The following is an 18,838-nucleotide window of genomic DNA, read 5'->3' on the forward strand; positions in this document are numbered from 1 at the left end:
GAGGATGATGCAGTGCAAAGAGCTTCTCGAAATATGCAAATTATGCCTAAGCAAAACATCACAGGCACAGAGAGCAAAGAACTAAGGGCCTGAGAAGTTTTCAGAAGGAAGTGATTTATTTTCATTGCAGATGAATTGCTTTGGGAAACACTGCCAGCTTTTTGTTTATGTAAGAAAAACTCTTTAAGAGAAATCAAAGATTAACCAGTAATACTTTAAAAAGCTCCAAGAAAGATAGCTACAAAATTGTAAAAGACACTTACTCTCCTGTAGCAGGAACATTGCTACTGACTTGTGATACGTGAGCACTGTATAAAAGAAAAAAGAGAAAAAAGTTAGATTTTATTATCAAAATAAGGTCTTAAAACCTCTTGCTCTTTGCTGTGCTGAGATTTAAAGGTCTAAGCTGCCTGAACAACAACTGCATACACATGCCACAGGTTTTCTCCTTAAGGAATTTTCACTCCCACTGTGACGTGGCACATTTTGACAAGTCAATATCCTCAACAATTAATTTCCCTGTCATTTTCATGCATAGGCAAAAGTCTAACAGCAAGTATTTCAACCTCAACATGTTACAGATTTTTTTGTTTTCTTCTGGGCTTTCTGCTGCTGATGTTTTAGCCTCAGCACAAAAGTCTTCGCCTTTTGAAGCTGACTTGAAAATGTATACACTTAACTGCTCTCTCTGTTTAACTGTTCTCTCTTTGAATATGCTCAGAGAACATACTCATATTCTTTGCTTCACATTTAAAAAAAATAAAATCGATGCACTCTCCTCTCCCTTTTACCTCAGTCTGTTATCAGGCTCAGGAAGAGCTGACACAAATGTAGGTGTTATCGCTTGCTGTTCAAAGCCCTTCTGAACAAGCTGACCTGGCACAGGTGTCACTGCTTTCTTCCCTCTGCCAAGCTGAGTCCCATCCTGCCCCTTTTTCAGCTACTGACTCAGCTGACTCAGCCTTGCAGATAAGGTGACACTGCCTATTCATCCCTCCTGCAACCTGCCTTAAGTTAAATAAGCTACAGGCCTAGGGGTTTCCTTTCAAATTATCCCTGTATCAGCAGAGTACAACTGGCAGATAAATCCCAGTAAAATGTGGTGAGGGTACAGGCTGGATGCAAGACGTGCTTCCTGCCAAAGCAGCCATTCATCACTTTCAGTCTTTACCAGTTTATCTTAAATAGTTTCCTTGCAGAACCATCAACAGCTGATTTGCCTTCACTACCCAAAGGTTTCCTCTCTGTCTCCCTCGAATACTTTGCACTTCACTGTATGGGGCTAGAGCTATGTAAGAAGCTGCAGCACCCTCAGATAACCACTCTGTGGCCTTACTGGGTTTGAGCGTCACTTGGGCAGAAGGCAGGCAACAGAGTATGAGAAGGGTAAATGAGGGGCCACTACAGCTAATTTAACAAAACCAACGAACCAGTGTGACTCCAGTGCAGTGAGTTACAAACCCCACAACACCCAGCTGCAAATTATACTCGCAGTGTGCTTCAGGCTGAGCCAGTGTGTTCACCTGGGATTTAACCACACACACATCCTTGCCAGTCCCAGCTTCACTCAGTGCTACTCTCCAGTCACAGCACAGGCCACTGGAATGGTGGCACACCAGGAAAGCAGTCACAGACTTGCCATTATGTCCCACATTACCTGCACAGGACCTGAGCAGTTGTGTCATTCAGGTAATTTCATGAAGACATACAAATAACTATTACTGTACCTATTATTACAGATAAAGTATCTGCATACAGGAAACAACATTGGCAAGATCACTCTCTTCCCACATCTAACATCTTGACTGTTAACTACAGGATGGCTTTGGAACTTGAAGTGCACATTTCAAGCACTCTGCTTGCTTTCCAGTTTGCTTACAGGAACTATGTGGCCTCTTCCCAGCCCAAAACTATTTTTTAAGACCTGGTCTCCCATGGCAGACGTATTAGCAAGTAAGGTGCTAGTGTGGTAGGCTAACCCACATCATAAGATACAATTCATGTGCTTGCTACAACTCCTACACCCATGGGAGTAGGTTAATACTGTATCACCTTTTTGTAATATTTACATGCACGCCTAACTGAGTGGGGTTGTCTTTCATATCACACTTCCCTGTTTTCATGCCAGTAAAGTGATAGTGCAGAGAAAGAAGGGATTGTTTGGATTTTAGCTTTTTAAAAGCATCCGTAGGATGTAGCTTTATCAACCAATAAAAATTTTTCTAACACCCCAGTACATTTTGTAGTTGTCTAATTCACAAACTGTGTGCTTTACTAACAGCAATTCAGTTTTAAGTACATTAACCCGAGTAACTTGTAATTACGTGTAACAATTAATTTACTGTATCTAGAAAGGCTATTCAGACAATACAGATTCTGTAAGATAAAGACAGTAACATGGTGATTTTCAAACTACTGACAACTAACAAGGAAGTACATATACATTACATGCCAGCTGAGTGGATGACTACAAAATGAAGCTCTGACATTCCGATTTTACTGTACTGAATCCAAGTTTACCCTTAGCTCTGTGAAAACTTAGTGCTCTTTATCAGCCCCCCTCTCAATAAGACAGATTTTAAATCAGAGTTTTTCTAGATACACTAACTTCCCTTTAATTCCACAGCTGGTAACTTTTCTGGCTATTTCATTTTGAAGCTTTATTTGAATGCATTGCTAAATTACTTTACTTTCTCTCCACCAACCTTTCTTATACCAAGGAAGTTCACATCCAAAACAAATGGTGGAGGGGAGATAGTTACACAGTGGTTTTAGGATTTGAGCCTGCTGTGGGACAGAACAGGAAGTGCACGAGCACATTGGCAAACCCAGGCAAGACACCGCCTTGTGAGGATTTCAGAAGCCAGAAAAGCAACCAGGCAGGCAGGGTGTATCCTGTGGGGTTTCCCAAACTTCTTGGGTGGCAGAAGTTGCTCTGCTGTTGGATTTATGCAGAGCAGGCAGGGCAAGCCATGCCTAGAAGAGCCCTCTTGGCATGCCCGCCTGTGCAGGCAGCTGCCTTGCTCAGTACATCATCCGGACAATGGGAACTCATATTCTGCTTCAGTTAATTATTTTCTCCTCAAATCTGCTCCATTTCACTGATACGTACGGTCAATTATCTCCACAGCTAGATTATCTTTATTAGATTATGCAGCTGCTGTTGCAGAGCATGCTGAGAAATACTGACTTTTGATAGAAATTAGAAATTGTCTCCTTGGGTGACAGAAGGCAGCAGGACATTTTCCCAGTGCTGGGGGACTTCCAGAAAGCCAGCCAGAAAACCTGCATCAAGGCACACAACTGTATTAAGTGCTATGAACTTTTGAACTTGTTTCTTATGACCCTCATGCTTTTCCTTTTGGGAAGTCTGACCTCTAGCACTTCCCAGTTTTGTCTAACTTGTTTACCCAAGTCTTTTGTTCACTTTCAGAGGTGCTCCATCAGCTCTGGATAATGCCTTACTTCACACATAAGGTAAACTCTTACTGCATGACCTCCTTTCTTCTGTTTCAACCTCAAAGATGAGAAGGTGGTATTTTCCATCACCATTATATCTCACCTGCCCCCCTAACTAGTACTCTGTAAATTTAAAAGATGTGCACTAGAGTGAGAATTACCTCATGCAATGCCTGCACCTTGTTTGGTCTGCATTGGGCATCTTGTGAGAGCAGACAAATAACTGAGCTGGATATCGAAGCCCCTCCTCCTAATTTCTTTCATTCAAGCCACTACTGAGCAAAATATCTTAGCATCCAGGTAAAAAGAGCAAAGAAAAAAACATGAAACAGAGTAAACTAGCAAACTGACATACTGCCACAGTATTTTCCCAGACTGGGTTTTCATTTATGAAGTAAATGAATTCCTGACAATGCTTAATGGCCTAACTCAAACTATTCTTGCAATCTGGTACTAAAGACACTTGTTGCTGAGATGTATTTACAGTCCATCTGCTTTATTCAGGAAGCAAAGGTGGGTTTGGTTCCTGTTTTCAGGTTTTTAAAAGCCGAGCACAACAGTAAGAAAGCCGCAATAGATGCAAAAACTTTTCACCATCTTGCTATTCCAGCAGAGTTGAGGATGTTTAAATGGCTTTGACATAACAGATGAGAAACTCCTGAAGTTCTCCCAAATATATTACTTCAATCCATGACCTATGAAGTTCCTATTCATACGTATTTATATGGTCTAAATGCTATCCACTCTCCACACTGTGACATGCAATACTGCAAACTCATGTGGGATCTATTTTAAGACGACTACTTTATTTGACACACTTTGACCAAAGAGAAGGGTTGTGATGGCATAGAAAATGTGAAAATAATGAGTTTAAAAATAAAAGGGGTGTGCTCTTACTTACTGGGATGTCCCATCACACAGAGGACACACTTTCATTATTTTCTCAGCACCTTCACACTTTCACAAGCCCAGATCAAATTATCCTCCCTTTAAACGTGGTAAACTATTTTTTACACTACCTTGTTACTACACAGAAAACTAACCCCACAAAAAGCAACTTTCTTCAGGATTCCTAATGTTTTTCACTTGCACATCCTTTATGATGGATACACACTGACACCTACTGCTTGGAGCAGAGACAACCCTGCAAGGGATTCATAGAGGCCACATGATTCAGCTTGGTGAATTTGCATGGCTGTGTCTGTGCAGGCTTCTCTGCAGAGGAGGGAAATAATCCTCAGGGAGCCTCAGACCTGCACAGCAGTCAGGCACCCAGAGCAGGGGCACCCAGTGGCCTGGTGTTTCCTTTCAGCCAGTGCTGGTGTGAGGGACATGAGTGTGTATCACATAACATAATCATGATCTGCGATGGAGCCCAGCACTCCTGTGGATCTTAAGACCTCTTATAGCATGTGCCATGAAGGAAGAAGTGTCCAGTGGGAAGGTGGTCAAGCAAATTTCTGAGCAGGTGTGAAATCCAGAGCAAAATTTTCCAGTTTCTTCAGAAAACTGACCTGAGAACAAACAGCATAAAACATCTTACCCAGTAAACCTCAGGCTAAGAATACCTGACCTGCATTACATAAAAAGAGTTGTCTTAAATAAGAATTGTTAAAAGGAGAAACAGTCAGCTGTACTGAATAATGCCCACAGGAATACTTCTAGGAAAAGAAGCAGGCAAAACTGTCCAATGCCTTGCCCTGCACTCATGGGTATTTAATGCAATCCTTGGCACTGCTTGTGATTTCAGGTCTCATTGCAATTTCAGTTTAATGTTCTGCACGTTAACAAGGAAGCTCCACACTACAAAGCTTTTGCTTTTCTCCCCTGTAATATCAGTCTGGCTTATCTCAGGCCGTACCCATCAGGGAGCTCCTCTGAAAGCGTCTCATGACTAATGTCACATCTAACGCACACACCCCAGCATAAAGCATGCCTGAAGATTCCCTGCCTTCTGAAAACTCATTGCAGACGTGGAGTGGAATTGTGCTTACAGGGAATTGCTGCTGCCAGATGCTGCTTCATTACCTGAAAGTGCCAAGTGTTTCTTAGTACTGATTACTCAATACAGCTGGCAGTCACAGTCTCACTGCAGAATTATGCAAGGAGCAGTACTGTGCACTTTTTAACAATCTCAACTCCCTTCGCCACAAGGTCTTGTTACAAAAGGTTTTGGAACGTAAACACCCTTCAGGCATGACTCCCTGAAACAACCACCTAGCAAGGCTTTTCTCTTCTTTGAACAGTATAGAAATCTTGCCTGGTACTGAACACAGCTGAGCCAACAAATTATCTAATCAAGGACTACAGAGAGGGAGAGGACAACCCTGGTCAGCAGTAGGTGAATGCAATCAAACCCCAGATCTCTCAAATTGGTCAAGCTGACCTCATCCTTATTATGCCCAATGAAAGAGGGCTCCAGCTACAAAATTAATAATTTTCTGCCCAAATCTATGCATAAACTATTTACACACATTCTCTCTCACATCAGTATTGTTATTTAGGATACACATCCTTCCCCCTCTGTCTAAAACTCAGGGGGAATATGTGTACCCTGGTTCACTTCTTATGGTAACTAGGACATCCATGCTCTTTTCTCCATCTTATAACATTTCTTTAATCATCTTCACAAACCTAAAGCCATTGGAACACGAGTGACTTGAAACTGTGTAAGGCCACACCTGTCTCTTTTACAAGGGTATCCATACTCCTTCTAAGTATACTGAAAATACTCCCTTTATATATCCACTGGCACGTGATTACTTCAACTGGAGTATTTTCATCCCATACCTCCCTTTCATCCCTCCATGAACAAGTATGTTCATGTCCTTTTTTTTCCCCTGGCATTTCCAAATGGGAGGAACTCCCCTTTCATGGTAAAGATTTTCATTATTAGACCTGAGGTAAATTACTTTATTACTTATGTTATTATTTTTTATAGTATGTATCTTAAATTTGATGCTTATCTTTATAAATAAATAAAAATACCTTATGTATATATGACAGTGAAATATTTTATATATATATATACACACACACTCTATATAATATCTCACTGTCATATATTTTCTCCCAGAGGACACCCCCAACCCTTTCACCCCTGCTATAAGCTCAATTAAAGAACATGATTCCATTTTAGTATGCTAGTGGCCATTAAGGAAAAGAAGTTCATGACACTTAAGGAGCTCCAGCAGCAAACCCATTCCTCTCCTACCAGCAATACCTATAGGTCTCAGCCCCTCCCTACCCATTTTTAAGTTCTAGTACTCATGTCCCCTTTTTCCATATAGATGACATGATATAAAACATTTTGCTGACATCAGAGAGATTAGGTATACTCCTTCCTCTCTCTGGGAAATCTTTTAAAAATAATGTGGTTGTACCGGTGTTACTGGTACGCTTTTTACAAACCCCTGTCACATTTTGTCTCATTTACTGCTTACTCTTGAACTGTTAAAGACTGTTTATTTCCTTACAAAGTAGCAGTGGTAATAAAGTCTTGACTTTCCCAATATCTAAAGAAAAAAAAAAAACAACAAATCCCCAACCCTAAATCAGTGTCATTTTAAGAAACAGTGTATTTATTGGTGGCATTCTGACAGTTCTGACTTAAAAGTTAAGACCTTCAGCATTTGTCTTCTTGTTAAAAATAGCAACCAGGGAAATATCTCCATTGTTAGCTGACACGGTACAGCACTGAATAATCAAGTCTCTTATTTGATCCTACTAAAACTGATTTACAGAGGGTGTACTGGTTTTGGCTGGGGTAGAGTTGATTTCCTTCCCAGGGGCTGGTATGGGGCTGTGTTTTGGATTTGTGCTGAACACAGGGTTGATAACATAGAGATGTTTTTGTTATTGCTGAGCAGGGCTCACACAGAGCCAAGGCCTTTTCTGGTTTTTGTACTGGCAGGGGATTTAGGGGGGCATGGGAGGGTGGGAGGAGACACAGCCAGGCCAGGTGACCCAAACTGACCAAAGGGCTATTCCAGACCATAGGGCACCATGCTCAGTATATAGAGCAGGGGGAAGATGGAGGAAGGGGGAACATTTGGAGTGATGGCATCTGTCTTCCCAAGCCACCATTACATGTGACAGGGCCCTGCTTTCTGGAGATGGCTGAACCTGCCTGCCCATGGGAAGCACTGAATTAATTCCCTGTTCTGCTTTGCTTGTGTGCATGGATCTTTCCTATTAACCTGTCTTTATCTCAACCCATGAGTTTTCCAGCTGTTACCATTCCAGTTCACAACCAAATCCCGCCGGTGGGGGAGTGAGAAAAGCAGCTGGTTGCTGGCTGGGGTTAAACCATGACAGAGGGACACAATGTTCCTTCCGTCTGGCAAAAGCCAAGTATTATGCAGTGTTTGGAAGCTAAAGAGCTCTTGTTCCCACTTACTTAACTTGTTGTATAATTATCTATATGGAACTACTGCATAAACACAGCAGTGACTGCTCTGTACCCAAACATTCATGATTTACTTGAAGGATTTCTTGAACAGTATTTCAAACTATGTAAGTGTGGCTGGTAGCAACAGAAATAGATTTGACCATCAGACAGCTAAAGCAGACAGTCTCCCCTTCCTTGCCCATGGTGTGAAATGCTATTCCTACATATGTCATGCACAGCCTCTGGGGAAACAATCAGAACATTCAAAGTTACGCAGAGAAAACTGGCCACCCACTCCAGTTCCCAGTTGTTGAAGCACCAGGAACTGCCCAGCCAGCACCAGCTCTCCTGCCAAATTAACTGCACCTGGCAACTGACCTCAGGAGGACACATTTCTGATGTGTTATAAACAGAAGCAAGACTTACAAGCTGTTCCCTTTATTTACAAGTAACTGTATCCCAGCAATGTTACAAAAGACAAGAGCTTGGCATGAAGCCTGTACCTCAAGGTGTGCTGCTCCCTTTACTCCTACCAGCCATTTCTACAATTCCCATCCATGTGTTTCTTCCTGACTCTTCCCTTCCTGTCTGCAAGACAGATTCCCATGGAAATCCATCCTTTCATTTCAGTGGACACACTCATTCTCTGTTCTCCCCCCAATATGCCTACATCTCTATTTAAGATGTTCAAACTTGTTCTCTTCCTCTCAGAAATGTCCTTTGGTATCAGTTTTCTCAGGTCCATTCCTCACTCCCCATCTCCTTGGTGATCTTGACAAGGTCAGCCAAAGAGAATCTCCTTCATGTATCATTTTTCTATAATCCAGGAAAGGGCTTGGAAGGACAGTTTTGAGCAGTAAGACAGATGGAAATGTAATGAAAGCCTAAAATCATTTGAAGGTCACATTTAGCCAGAAAGAAAAACAAAGGGGCGGACGATTTTTAATGCAAAGACAGGATGAAGAATTAAACTCGGGAAAATTTGAGACAGGGGAATGTATGTATGCAGCTACAAAATAATCTCCTGAAGGAAAAGGCAGAATCTCCTTGGACAATCTGGAGCTTTTGAGGCACAGACTGGGCAACATCTGCACAAATACATTACAGGGAGTGATGGTGCATCAACAGGAAGGCAGACAGGATCATGCAACCAGGCTAGTCCATGAACAATTCCCTGACACACTTTCTGCGCCGTATGCATTAACTGCACTCTTTCTGTGCTTCATGTTAGAAAAATTCTTTAAGAAAAAAAACCAAGCTACAAAGATAAACAGGAATATATGCCAGATATTAACACATTCAGACATCACTGTAAGAATTCCAATTATCACTGGGATAGTGATAATTCTCACATAAAGCACCACTGGGATTTCTTTTTATTTGTTTAAACTCTGCAGAGATCAAAGAACCCAATTATAATATCTGGCCCTTCCCTCTCTGCAGCCCTTCATTGTTAATTGCTCTGGCTCCTGTTCTTCCACTAAGTAAAAATTAAAGCATTGGAACTGAGCCTGCTACTGAAGCAAGCAGAGCAAACTTTCACTGATGTCAACAGAATGAGACCCCTTTAAAAGCAGTGACTTTGCCCTCCAGTTGGCAAAACAAGAAACAATTTGTTCGAATGCAGCATGAGCACCATTCCCTCCAGTGAGGCTTGTTGGGTACTTAAGCACTCTCCTGCTTTTCTAGGCTGCAGCAGGGAAACAGTTGCTGGATGGGCTGCTGACTCACCATCTGGTTCCTGGTTTCTTTCTGAGCAGCACATGCTGCCAGTTCCTCAAATCCTGTAGCAAAAATCTCTCCTGTGCCTGCAGATAAGCTACTCAGGCATCTAAGCTACGTAACAAACCAAAGGAAAAAGGAAATCCATGTCCATCTTGTAATAAAGACGTTAAACCCTGGGCCTCCTCTCTAAAGACAGAAGAATAGCAACAGAGATGGTACCTACAAAGACTCATCCCACTAACTGTGCAACAATTACAAATGTAAAACTAATCCTCACTTTGATTACAGTCTGTTCAGAACCTCTGAACCCCTCCCCACATTTAATTCCAATAACAAGGCAATCCCGCACAGAAAAATAAATGAAAACAGCTGAGTAAATACCTCACATAGAAGGGTGACATGGGCCGCTCATCTTCTTGGGAGCTAAAAACAAAACATATTTTGTAAGTTAGTATGCAGTTCTGTCTTGTATTTGCAGCTCAAGATACTCACTCTTAAAAAGCAGAGATAATAAAAGTGATATTGCACCCGTTGCAGAGGTAACACTTAAGTCTATTTTGTCCTCTAGCTGACGCATGGAAGAAAGCTTTAAGTTACTTTCCTTAAATCCTGGCAATCCAACTCGTTTCTCAACGTCCACAAATGTGGCGTAACAGATCTTCTGCTAGACAGCCAGGAGTCATTCTGACTCTGCAACAGTTCTAAGGCTATTCCCATAGCAACAATAAAGCATTTTGCCAGGAAAACCAAGAGAGTCCTTTGCTGTCTGCTGTTCCAGAATTAAACAATCTGCCTATTAAAGCCAAATTTGACAAAAACCACAAATGACATTTTGAGTAACCAAAGAAACGGCCATGGCCATAGGTGCATGCATGAGGCCACCTATTCCCCACTTTTATTGCTCCTGTGGAAAGTTTATTTGAATGAAATTTCTCTTGGTTTGAGACCAGGGATTGCCACTGGCTGGCATGGAGGCCTCATGACAAAATGTTTAGTTGTGTTTTAGTTGCGCACTGTCCTGGCCCCAACATAACTACCTGGTAAGTGACTGACCAGCCCATTGTGCCTGTGCTGGCTCAAGGGTAAGAATGAGCTGGGACACAGAATCACACATTATCTCTTGAATTTTGAAGGATTTTATTTATTGGCTTATAAAAGCTGCTCTAAGCACTCGATAAAAGGGAAAGGAACATCTCTGTAGGATTTGCAGCTAGGAAATCAAGTACTCCAGGTACCTTCTGCAGCTTCCATTGGAGCCAGCATGAAGCTCCCTCAGCAAGATGAGCTGAAACTGGCCTGCAGCCAGGTAAGCACCCTGCCCTCACACTGTACAGAGCCAGAAGAAGATTTAATCATGGCTTATTTCCAACCCAGCCAATGTTATAACTGATGCACAAATATGAACACCAAACCCACTGGGGAGGCCAGAGCACGAGGGAGGAGGCAGGATACAAGGGAGTCAAAAAGGCAGACAGACAGATAAGCAAGCCAGTGCTCCAGAGAAAAAATAACAGGGATTCGACCCCCCCAACTAGAATATGGAAAGATTCATAAATAGACATATATAGAAAAGACCTTAAAGCACATTCTGATTTGAAGGTAATACCAAATACCACGGACCGGAAGGAAGAGAAACTGCCTTTGAAATCGGCGTGGTCTGCCAAAACTTCATCACCTCTGTAAGGCAACAGTGACTGGACAGCTTTCAGCAGCTCCCCAAGAAGAATGGAGTACAGCTGCTACTGGGAACTTTGCTGCCACTTCTACAAGCCTGTCTTCAGTGGCCTGCACAAGCTGCAGTTCCCAGAGCTGCTGCTGCTGCCAGAGCCAAGCAGGACAAAGAGCAGTGCACAGTGGGAGGAGAGCGCCTGCCCGTGAACAGAGACTAACAGCACCTGAAGTGTCTTTGTGAGAAACTGCTACAGCTTTGAGACTGCCTAGAAAAAGTTGACGGAAACACAGAAATGCCCATTACTGCCTTTCCCTGAAGACAACCTGCAACAAAGGCATGGGTAAGAACCTCTGCCAGGTAGGGCTCCCTCCCCTGATGGCATGCAGTCTCCCAGCCTGCATGCATGCTATCACTTTATTTAGCACTTACAGAATTTATACTTTTTTTAAGTGTAAAGAAAGTACTTTAAATCACAAAGCTGCTGGTGAAGTTTTTTGCTATGTTCAGTTCACTGCATTAATAGCTGTACTTGTAATCTCAGTGCAAACAAGTCCAAGTAGTGGACAGAAAAGATGAAAAATCTTTTCTCACGTAAATTAAAGTTCACAGTGCCATCAAGATTTCTCTGCATCAATGCAACTTCAAATGACAAAACGAAATGCTGCTTTATGTACAAGTGGCAGCTGCCAAAGCCACACCAAACATGCTTTCTTTTCATCATAAATGCCCCTCCTTATTGCAAGGTTTGTAATTAACTTCCAAATCAAAGAAGCACAATCACACTGAAAAAGTCCAAATAATCTTTTACATTTATGCTCCCAATATTTGTTTTGACAGAGCAGATGGAAAAGTAGTATTCAGCCAGGACTTTGAATCCTCTTGCATTTTCTTCCCTTTCTTCCACAGCAACTGCAACTGGATGCTTCTTAAGGTCAAGCAAGTTTTCTGATTGTACAAAAATTTATCCACCCATACAAAGGAACTGAGGAAAACCAAATTATTTTAAGCCCATCAGCTGGGAATGGCAGAGAAAGAAGCTCTTACAGAAGTCAGAAACCAAATATCAGTTTCATTTAGATCACCAAGTGTCAAGATTTCACATGGTTGGTAATAATTGTAGCTGTGAAAAGCCTCTCTTACTCAATAGTGGTTCATACTTTTACACATGCAGCAAATGAGCAGTAGCTGAATCTGGGATGAAGCCCTCCAGGCTAACTAGTATGAAATCCAGACTTTTGAGAAAACCATAAAAATCTTCTAAATTTCTACCTTGTCCGGCAAAGAACTTATCCATTAGACAAACAGGCTTAGCAGTAAAATAAGTTTTGGGGCTTTTTTGTTTGGTTGGGTTTTTTGTGTCCCCAAAGTTTTCTCAAGCTTTACATATGCTTTATGTCCAGAAGGCACTAAAAGGATGAAATAACTTTTAAAAAACCCAGTTATTTATTCAACTATCACTGATTACCTGGTCAAGCAAGTGAGTGCAAAATACAGCAGTCTCTTTTTTCTCAGGCATATAAATAGCTCCCCTAAGTCAAGGGATTAAACAGAAATTAATCATGTCCATGAAATACTTGGGAGATTACCTGACAGCTTCCTTCTTGCTAAAACCCAAAACAAATACCAGCCAAACTAGAAAAAGTCAAACCAAAACCAACCAAAAAAAATACAGCAAATCAAACTTGTTCTGTTTATTTCAGAGCTAAAGAAGTAGTATTATGTATGTTTGTGACCACCACTGAGCTAATAAAAAGTACGTCAGACTGGAAGGAACACCAGTTTAGCCCACCAGTTAGTTTAACACATCTTGGGATTTTCAGGCACATCCTTTCTGTCCCTGAAGAAGGAAACAGGAAAGCCTGGGTGAAGTCTAACTGTTAAACAATAAATTCCCGTTACAGAAGGAGAGTTATCCATTTTTTGCCTCCCTCTTTTGCAACAGGAATGTTACAGGCAACCATTCACCCCTGACATTCTTGAACAGGCAATCACAGTCTTCCTTTTTTCTGACATCTCATAGAACCATAGAATTGCTGAGAGTGAAAAAGACCTCTCAGATCAAGTCCAACCTTTAAATCATCTCACCCTTCAGGCAGAATAAGGGAGCTGCTGAGCCTGTTGTAGAACACCCATTTAGATGGAAAATTGCCAATTTACGAGCATAAGGAATACCCCTGTCTCAACCCTCTCCTGGCCAGCCTGAGCTCGCTCCCACTGCAGGTCAGAGAGTGGCTCAGGGTCCTTCCTCCTTGTTTTACCTGCACTTAATTATCAGCAGTTCTTCTGTCTAAGCTTCCTGGCACTGGAACCTCCATTACAAAGCTACTGCTGCTTTCCTACTCTGCATCTCTTTTCAAAACATAAATGGGACATTTAGTTGATGAAATTAAAAAAAAAAAATACTCTAGATTTTGGCTTCAGGGTTCTTTTTGTGGTTTTTTTTTTTTTTTTTTGGTTGCTGTTGTTTTGTTTCTTGGGGTTTTTTGGGGTTTTTTTGATTGCTTTTGTTTTGTTTTTTTTTTTTTACAATTACAAAAATGTACTTTGACTCATGGGTCAACATTTTGCACTGGAGATGAAGGGCCTAGACACTGTCAGGGTCTTGCTGCTCAGCCAAGGTCATGTTTTCCTAATGCCTTGCCATAGGCTCTGTTTGTTCTGACCTCAAATGTTAGATAAGGGAATGGCTTGCTTTCTATTCTACCACAGAAATTCTTGACTTCAAAAGAAATTTAATTGGTTTTTAGTGAGAACACTTTTTTAATGCAAAGCAATAGCTGCTTTTATTTTTAATGCAATCAAACAAAACGGCATTGAAAAATTCAGTGGCAGCAAACTACTAATGATATCAAAAGTTAATGCAGGTTTTGGAGGGAGGAGAAGGAAGGCTAAGCTTGGGCAACTTCTTAAGACTTCAAACTTATCTCCCTCTTGTTTTCTTCTCATCATTCAGAACATTTATGCCTCCTTGGATTAAAAGACATACAATTTTTGCAACTACAGAGGATTTTAACAATATTGCTTATTTATTTATTATGCCATTCAACACCAACAACACTAAAAACAGCTTCAAGGAAACACTGATTTTGAGACCACAGTAGTGCTTTTTGCTGAAAGTCTCATCTTATTCACAAATTTTTCAGCACTTTTTCACCCACCCAAGTCATTTCCCCATAAAAGTTATTTCGATGTTGCAAAAAATGCAAGATTGAAACAGCTCATGAAAATTTATTGCATGCTTATTTTCTCAGTAGAGCTATTTACTCCTAGCTTGTGCTTCGCAGCAGTGGGTAAAAGGCAATGTTTTTGCAAATGAGAAATAGCAGGCAACACAAGCTTTTGCCTTCAAATAAATCCTTCAAAATAAGCTTCCTTCAAATAAATACTGAGGTACATTATGCAAAAGAAGAAAGAATAATACCATTCTTGATACAAGAGTAACCATAAATTAAATCTAACATCATAACAGTGTGGTGATACGATGGTCATCATTACAGTCAGGACCTACCATCAATCCTTGAGCAATGCCACCCTTGCTCTATATCCTTAAACAGAGGGGAAGGAGGGAATGCCATACATGCACTGTTTAAAAAACAAATGCTTAACAGCTATTTTCCTGTGAGAATTATTTCCATGCCAACATTTCATTTTCCCTGAAGAGCAACTTTAGTAAGTGAAAACCATAACATGTTGTTTCAGATATTTATATCCAGTCTTCACAATAGTTGTGCCTATACCCAACCACACCTACCACAGAAACTTAAGTAAGCTACTCAGCAAATGAGCCACATATCAAAATCCAAAGCTGACAACCCAGCTTCTTTATTCTGAACTCACCTATTCTGCAAAAATATCATACAATTGCAAAATATCTCCAATTACTTGGGTGGGGGTGAACTGCTATTGGTTTAAATATTAAACTCCAAAAGATCCCACCATCTTCCCCAAAGCTGTTTCTTCAGCAGTGTTTTTCCTAAAGATCTCTCAACTAAATTCCACTGCATAGGCATCTATCCATAAGCACAACTGCACAGGCTATGTGTGAGGTGGCACTGAGACTGAAGCATACTACCTGAACAGGAAAAAATGTACACTGAAGGTGTTTTGCACATCTCCTCCTACTTCAAAGCAACATCAGAGATCAGGGAGGTATAGGCTTTCCCATGGCAAGCTGAAATGAGCAGAACTTCTTGCTGATTAAGTGCCACTGTGAGTTATAAGCAGATTTTCCATTTATATTAACATAACTGAATATCCTGGAGCCCTTGACAGCATAATTTCGTATAATTATTTTCTGCTTACTATCCTCCTAGATTGAAAATATGTTTATCTTTTAGAAAATGACGTCAATGTTAAATAGCTCACTTTTGTTGTTTCACTTCTTAAGCTAGTTGGGTCTTATTATGAAAGATGGGGCAGTCTTTCCTTTTACTTGTGGTTTGGCAGTAGTCCTCACTAGGATAAAACTAGAAAATGGCTCAGAAAGAGGCAGAATGAATGTACCAGCCAAAGTCTCACCTCTTCTCAGAATTTAACAGTGAAGTTGCATAACACACAGATACCTGTTGCATTATAATGGTGAAGAACTGTTACTAGGTAACCAGTGATTTCAGTTACAGGATTGTTTGTTAAAAGCTTGCACACTTCAAATAAAGGTATCTGAGAGGCCAGTTTTTAGGTAAATATTCATATTTTCTTGCTTAATCAGGTGGACACCACAGAGACAAACACAAAAGAAAATTTCCACACCAATTTCTTCTTTTAGTCAGAGCCTTCCATGCCCAGTGGTACTGAGGAAGAGCTTCCACAGGCTCCTACACTCATGTCACAGCTGTGACAAGACAGGGTACCCAGCTGTGGGTCAAATCTGAGTTTGGAAGACAAAAAATTCACATAGCATTTTCCAAAAAGCTATGACTTGAGGAAGATGAGAACCACAGGTTTGAATTCCTCTTCATTCTTCCACCAGAAAAAAAACCCACCCAAACCCAAAGCAAACAAAGAAAAAATTAGATACAAGTTCTCTCCACTCTCAGAGAGCATACTTCACTTCACATCCATATTCCAGAACATACTTCATAAGGGCTTGTCAAGTACTCCCAGCACTTTAGATAGAAAGCGATAGCGAAGTCCAAAAGATCAGACTTATTTACAATACAACTTTACACAGACAAATGTTCACAAATGTGATAAAGAGAACACAGCAGACACCCAAAAAAAAAAAAAAAAAAAAAAAGGGGGGGGTGTGTGGTGGAATACAAATAGCGTTCTCATGCTAAACTGCTGGGTATTTGTGAAAGACCCCAAACAAACCAACCAGTAAGGTAAATCAAACAATCCTGATAACTGCAAGTGAGGCTGCCCATGCAGACCACTGCTGCTGTACAGGTTAGAAACAAATCAGTCACCCTCCCTGCTGCAATCATATACACTTGCTAAAAATATTTCTGATGGCTTCACTCTTCCACTACCTTGACTTGTTAAGCAACAGAGGCCAGCTATCACAAACAAGGCCCAAGCATGTACCTGCCTTTCTTATCTCCTACAGAAACTGGTAGATATGCTTGGCAAAGGCAGCCCTCTGGCTTTGCACAGCTGTTGTTAAATCTGCAATAGACTGAGCGGGAATACATGAATTCAAACACGCATTAACAGCATTAGTAATGCTCTAACTAGGAAGCTAGGATACCAAAGTAAGCTAATGCTGTTCTGAAAAGATGGTGGCCTAATGGCAATAGAAGAGACAATTACTGGTGGATAAGCTGTTGGAAAATCAGTAATGCAATCCATGTGACATTCACCGGTGCCTTCTGCAGCACTTGGGCAATATAGTACCTACTGCAGTGAGGGTACAACACATTTGGCCTTCCACCTCTTCCCATGCAATGAAACATAACCCTGACATCCCCACTGTCACTCCTTCACAGCAGGTCACCATACCCCATCCCATGCCATTCCACAAATATCTATGTATAGAATGATAACATATAGTACATATGGCTCTGTGCAAGCACAGTATATGATTTTCTGGGAGACAGACTCACAGCTCACACATACCTTGATTGATACAGAGCCCTTCTCCCTCTCCCAAGTTTTACACACCAGCTACACATTTGGATTGCTTCAGCATAGGAGGGTTTCCACGGCAGGCACAGCATGGCCAGCCTTGGGGCCCCAAAGAGCACGGAGCAGGGCACCTCCAGGAGATGGGCAAGAGGGAGTTCACTCACCCAGGAAGGGAACCAAGTGTGGTTACTGCAGGCAGCTCATTCCCTTTCTTGAGAGAGAAAGACAGATTCTTTCAGCTTGGCATGTGTCCTAAATCACAGCACCTGAAGTGTGCCCCATCTCTGATCTAAACCCAATAACAGGAACCATACACTGCAATTTGTCCATGCCCTCAGCTGGAACAGCAACATCAGCCTGTCCACCCCACAGGAAGCACAAAGTGTTATCCACACTGGTACTAGCCAATACTAGAGGTAAAACCTTTCCCAAAGCTGACAAAAAATGCTCAAAGCCAGCAAAACTGTTCCCAAAGGAAGGAGACAACATTATACAGGGAAGAACAGAAAATAAAGGTGCAGCCTGGAGAACGCCACTGTTAAGGGATCTGGCAATCTGTGCCAAAGAAAATTAGATGCTAAAAAGTACAGTATACGCAGACTAAAAATAGATCAAGGACATGGAAAAGGAGCCAGAATTTAGTGAATTATTTTAACTGAAAAACTCAAAACAATTCTGTACCATGCTTAAGGCTTAATGGAGTTTGAAGAAAATTCCTCACTTTTGAAGTGCTGACTGCATCTCTAACTGATCGAGACTTAGTCCTTGCAACAACAACAAAGAGTCTAATCAGAGCCAGCCTGTGAAACCTATGTTCCCCTGGGTGAAGAGTCAAGAGCATAATAACAACCACTTGCTCCGACTGCTGGTAGGACAGTCAGATCCTTGGGAACATAGAAAGGTTAAAAATATTATGTGAGACTGGTCCTTCAAATAGAAATGATACACCATGACCACTTCTTTAAGACATTCAAACCATATTTCCGTTTCTCTGCAGTCATCAACATGGAACCTCACGACTGCATTAGTGCCAAAGAGACTTTCTCCACATCTACCTGCAGAGGACCCTACACTTTACCAAGACAGTAACAGTTTAGGCAGCAATTTTAGTTACTATTTTATGGTGTTCAAGGAAGCAGCAACTCTGCAGCTTCTGCTGAAACAGCACCACCACAGTGCTGAAATGGCACAGTAAATTTTCTATTTACTGTTTTATAGATTCCAGAAAGATTGATATTCAGGCCATTCAAATACTACTAGGGGAGATAAGGACCGCTTAATTTTGAGAACTGAATGAGAGGTAAAAATAAAAAAAAAAAAGAATTTGATGACCCTGTGAAAGGGATGTTTACACTCCTCCCCGCAGTGGGTCTGTGCCCTGCCATTTCAGCACCTTGACTGCAGCTGTCCCTGCCACAGTGTGGCGGGAGCACATGCCACCACAGGTACTTGCTCACGGCTGGTGCTGAAGGGAGGTGTGCGCCGGCACCCTGGAAACACCCAGCCCCTTCCCTCCCAAAACTAAA

At 41.4% G+C, this 18,838-nt stretch overlaps 1 protein-coding gene across 3 annotated transcripts in view; it reads right to left on the minus strand.

The window, feature by feature from the left end:
- Positions 1–18,838, minus strand: part of FAM13A (family with sequence similarity 13 member A) — a 120,676-nt gene that overhangs the window by 37,959 nt on the left and 63,879 nt on the right. For all 3 annotated transcript variants that reach the window (XM_017744125.1, XM_017744124.1, XM_017744123.1), the window contains exons 6-7: positions 9,956–9,997; positions 264–308 (exon numbers count right to left, since the gene is read on the minus strand). In XM_017744125.1, the coding sequence (XP_017599614.1) occupies positions 264–308; positions 9,956–9,997 (87 nt within the window). The remainder of the gene's footprint in view (positions 1–263; positions 309–9,955; positions 9,998–18,838) is intronic.

This window comes from Corvus brachyrhynchos, unplaced genomic scaffold, assembly GCF_000691975.1.
Source record: "Corvus brachyrhynchos isolate BGI_N302 unplaced genomic scaffold, ASM69197v1 scaffold229, whole genome shotgun sequence".
Lineage (NCBI taxonomy): Eukaryota > Metazoa > Chordata > Aves > Passeriformes > Corvidae > Corvus > Corvus brachyrhynchos.